Source organism: Drosophila teissieri, chromosome 2L, assembly GCF_016746235.2.
Source record: "Drosophila teissieri strain GT53w chromosome 2L, Prin_Dtei_1.1, whole genome shotgun sequence".
Classification (NCBI taxonomy): Eukaryota; Metazoa; Arthropoda; class Insecta; order Diptera; family Drosophilidae; genus Drosophila; species Drosophila teissieri.
Genome location: NC_053029.1, coordinates 25,305,143 through 25,309,350, shown reverse-complemented (window position 1 = coordinate 25,309,350; position 4,208 = coordinate 25,305,143). Strand labels below are relative to the sequence as shown.

The window sequence follows — 4,208 nt, the reverse complement described above, 5'->3', positions numbered from 1 at the left end:
CAGCCATTTGACTTGACCACTGACTCCTCTGGAAGCGGCCTAGGGGCTGTTCTTTCACAGAAAGGTCGTCCGATCACCATGATCTCTCGCACGTTACGCGGAACCGAGATTTCAATGGCAACAAATGAACGAGAACTACTAGCAATAGTATGGGCACTCCAAAATCTCAGAAGCTATTTATATGGCGTAAAGAAGTTAAACATCTTCACCGACCATCAACCACTGACCGGTTCAATGTCGGATAAAAATCCGAATCCCAGGCTCAAAAGGTGGAAAGCGTTTGTTGATGAACATAACGCACAAGTGTTCTACAAGCCGGGTAAAGAAAACCACGTACCCGCGCCTTGTCGCGGCAAAACGTAAATGCTTTAGATAATGATACACACTCCGACATCGCTACTATCCACAGCGAGGAGTCGTTGACCTACACTATAAAGTCAACGGAAAAACCTGTAAACTGTTTCAGGAACCAAATAGTGATCGAACAGGCAGATTTCCCGTCTATAAAGTCAATCATCCTTTTTAAATCAAAAACGCGTCACATTGTGCGATTTACAGACCGCACAACATTGCTTCGCTCACTAGAAGATTTAGTAAAAATAGATGTCGTCAATGCAATCCACTGCGAGCTACCTATACTCGCCTTCATTCAGCACGATTTAATTGTCGCTTTTCCCTCGACGACATTTAGACATTGTAAGAGCTTGGTCACCGATATAACAAACAGTACCGAGCAAAGAGAAATTATGACCACGGAACACAATAGAGCCCATAGAGCAGGACAGGAAAACGTAAAACAGGTCCTTCGTGACTACTTTTTTCCCAAAATGGGCCAGCTAGCGGCAGAAATCACCGCAAATTGCAGAACGTGTTCCAAAGCAAAATACAATCGTCACCCAGTGCAACAAACCATAGCGGAAACACCAATTCCCGGTTATACTGGGGAAATTATCCACATAGATATATTTTCAACTGATCAAAAGCATTTTCTAACTTGTATCGACAAATTTCCAAAATTCGCTATAGTCCAACCAATCGATTCAAGAGCAATCGTAGATATCAAAACTCCGATACTTCAACTAATAAATCTGTTCCCTAAAATAAAAACAGTTTACTGCGACAATGAAAGGTCTATCAACTCACAAACCATACGAACCATCCTAGAAAATAGGTATGGTATACAGGTCTCAAATGCGCCCCCCGCACAGCACGTCTAATGGCCAAGTTGAGAGATTTCATAGCACCCTAGCGGAAATCGCACGGTGCATCAAGATAGATCAAAACATAACCGAGACGACCGACCTCATTCTATTTGCAAGAATAGAATATAACAGAACTGTCCACTCGGTTACAAATAAAAAGCCTCATGAAATAGTTCACGCTATTCCACCAGATTTTGCGGGCACAATAAGAGACAAGATCAAAGAGGCTCAAGAGAAAACACTTAGGTACTCAAATGCACACAAAGACAATAAGCAGTACCAAGTAGGCGAAAAAGTCTGGTTAAAAACCAACAGACGCCTGGGTACCAAATTAACGCCACTCTGCTCAGAAGAGGTCATTGAGGCTGATCTGGGCACGACAGTGCTTATTAAAGGGAGGGTGGTTCATAAGGACAACCTTCGTTAAGAGGGTGCCCAATTTAATGTTATATTTTATACATTTTTTTATATTATTACTTTTTTATACTTTAGTGACGTTTGTTACTCTCTATATTTTCTATTTTTCGCACTTAGGTTAGGAAACTTGCTACTCCCGTTAGTCCTACTGACAACTCCCTCTTGGACCATAAAACTAAACGAATACTCACACGCTAACCACATACCAATAATGGACGGAGATATTACTTTATGGGACGAGTACGCTTACATGGGACATACAACGAACGTTACATCGTACGAGACTTACGCAGACGAGACGAATCACGCGATGGACTTCTTCGTGAAGGAGCACATGAGACGGGTACTTGAAACGGACTTGGAACGAATAGAGACTCTTCTGGACACACTAAAGGTACGTCACCGACATGCCCGTAGTCTTAATTTCATAGGGACTGCTTTGAAAGCGGGGACACCTGACTCTGACGACTGGGACCAGGTGAGGCTTAGACAGGGACAGCTAACGGACTCGGTAAACGGACAGATAGAAATAAACGACAAAATACAATTGCAATTAAACACACTGACCTCATCCATGAACTCTATTTTAAAATCGGACAACTTAGACACAGAACAATTGTACGAGACAATTTTGGCAAAAAACCGTGTTGTAATCAAGAACTTGAAAATGTAATACTTGCAATCACCCTTTCCAAATTAAACGTAATAAGTCCAATAATCCTGAATGACGTTGACGTAAAGGAGATTGAAAGTAAACATCCCACAAACGTTAGCGTGTCAGATATTTTAGAGGTAGCTAGCATAAAAACTTTTCAAAATCGAGACCTATTGTACTTTTTAATAAAATTTCCGAAGCCTTTGTTAACTTGTAGAAAAATAAGAATATTCCCGGTACAGCATGAAAATAGAATCTTAGATTTCGAGGACGGTAGCACGGTCGCGGATTGCGGTACGGAAACCTTCGCGGTCAAGGACTGCAATGTATCAGCGGGCACCACCTTCTGCAGGAGATCGAAAGCACCAACCTGCGCACAACAACTCATCTCTGGCATGGTCGCCCATTGCAACACCCAGCCTGGACACTTGGACCCAGTCACCATGATCGACGAGGGAATGCTCATCACCAACGATGTAACGATAAATATCACCGACGAGAAGGAAAGCCGAATGATATCAGGAACTAACCTGGTATCATATACCGAAAAAATTAAAATAAACGGCACCCTTTACGTCAACAATATCGGAACATCAAAGAAGAAAGCCGCAGTTTCAGCCATGGCTCAAGTAAACATTCTGAGGCACCTAGAGCGCCTTAGTCTGTCATCAATTTACGGAATGAGCGTTAAAAATCTGCAGCACATCAACCATCTCCAATCCCGACTGCCATCATGCAACACCTGGATCTTTTGCTCTGTCTCCTCCACAGCCTCAATAACCCTGGTCATCATCTTTCTTATCTACCGTCTGAAAGCCAAACGTCAACAACCATCTAAGACCATTGAATCCGGGGACGACTTCATCTTTAGACAAGGAGGAGTTAACACGAGCAAGTCAGAGGGGTGCGACGACCCGCCGAAATGCCATCCAAGACCGGATGGACCAACAATAACATCGGCGACGCTGAGTAGCCCAGTAACGCATTTCGCTTTAGCGAAAGCGATGTGCAAGGGTCAGCGTAATGCGAGGCGGACATGTGCGCGCTGGGTGACCGTCGAAGGCACGGAACTCCAGACGGCACGAGGCGCTGACTAAGCGCTCTGCTGGGTCCGCTGCCTCCAACCGAAGACTTGGCGACCTTAATAAATTTGATTTGCATTTAGTTCGTAAGATACTCGTACCAGAATTCAGAGCAGTTGGCTCTAATAAAAAACAAGAGAGAACGCTATAGTCGAGTTCCCCGACTATCTGATACCCGTTACTCAGCTAGTGGAAGTGCGAAGGCGAGTCTTCAACACTGACAGTTTTTTTCGATTTAAGGGCGTTAGAGTGGGCGTGGCGAAAAGTTTTTTGGCAAATCGATAGAAATAAAAAAAAAAAAAAAAATAAAAATTTCAAATGGACGTCAGTGGCGAATGCGTGCAAAAGTTTTTGGCAAATCGATAGAAATATACAAGACTAGTACAAAAATGAAAAAATATCAAAACATTTTTCAAAAGTGTGGGCGTGACAGTTTTGGGCGGTTTGTGGGCGTTAGAGTGGGCGTGGCAAAATGAATCGACAAACTTGCGCTGCTTCTATGTCTCTGGAGTCTGTATGCTTAATCTGAACTTTCTAGCTTTTGTAGTTCCTGAGATCTCGACGTTCATACGGACAGACGGACAGACGGACGGACAGACGGACATGGCCAGATCGATTCGGCTATTAATTAAGAATATATATACTTTATATGGTCGGAAACGCTTCCTTCTGCCTGTTACATACTTTTCAACGAATCTAGTATACCCTTTTACTCTACGAGTAACGGGTATAATAACCATTTAATACAAACGTATTTGGTCTAATTTATATATAATATAGATGATTATGCTAAGGAAAGTAAATATAGATTAGCAGTAGCCTATAAAAGAGCTAGAATTATGATAGATGAAC

At 42.7% G+C, this 4,208-nt stretch overlaps 1 protein-coding gene across 1 annotated transcript; it reads left to right on the top strand.

Moving 5' to 3' along the window:
- The first annotated feature begins 2,079 nt into the window (after window positions 1-2,079).
- On the top strand, window positions 2,080-3,408 carry LOC122626515. The gene is made up of 2 exons (XM_043806804.1): window positions 2,080-2,411; window positions 2,475-3,408. Exon 2 carries the CDS (start codon window positions 2,670-2,672, stop codon window positions 3,369-3,371), a length of 702 nt encoding a protein of 233 aa, XP_043662739.1. The 5' UTR covers window positions 2,080-2,411; window positions 2,475-2,669; the 3' UTR covers window positions 3,372-3,408.
- Window positions 3,409-4,208: the final 800 nt, after the last annotated feature.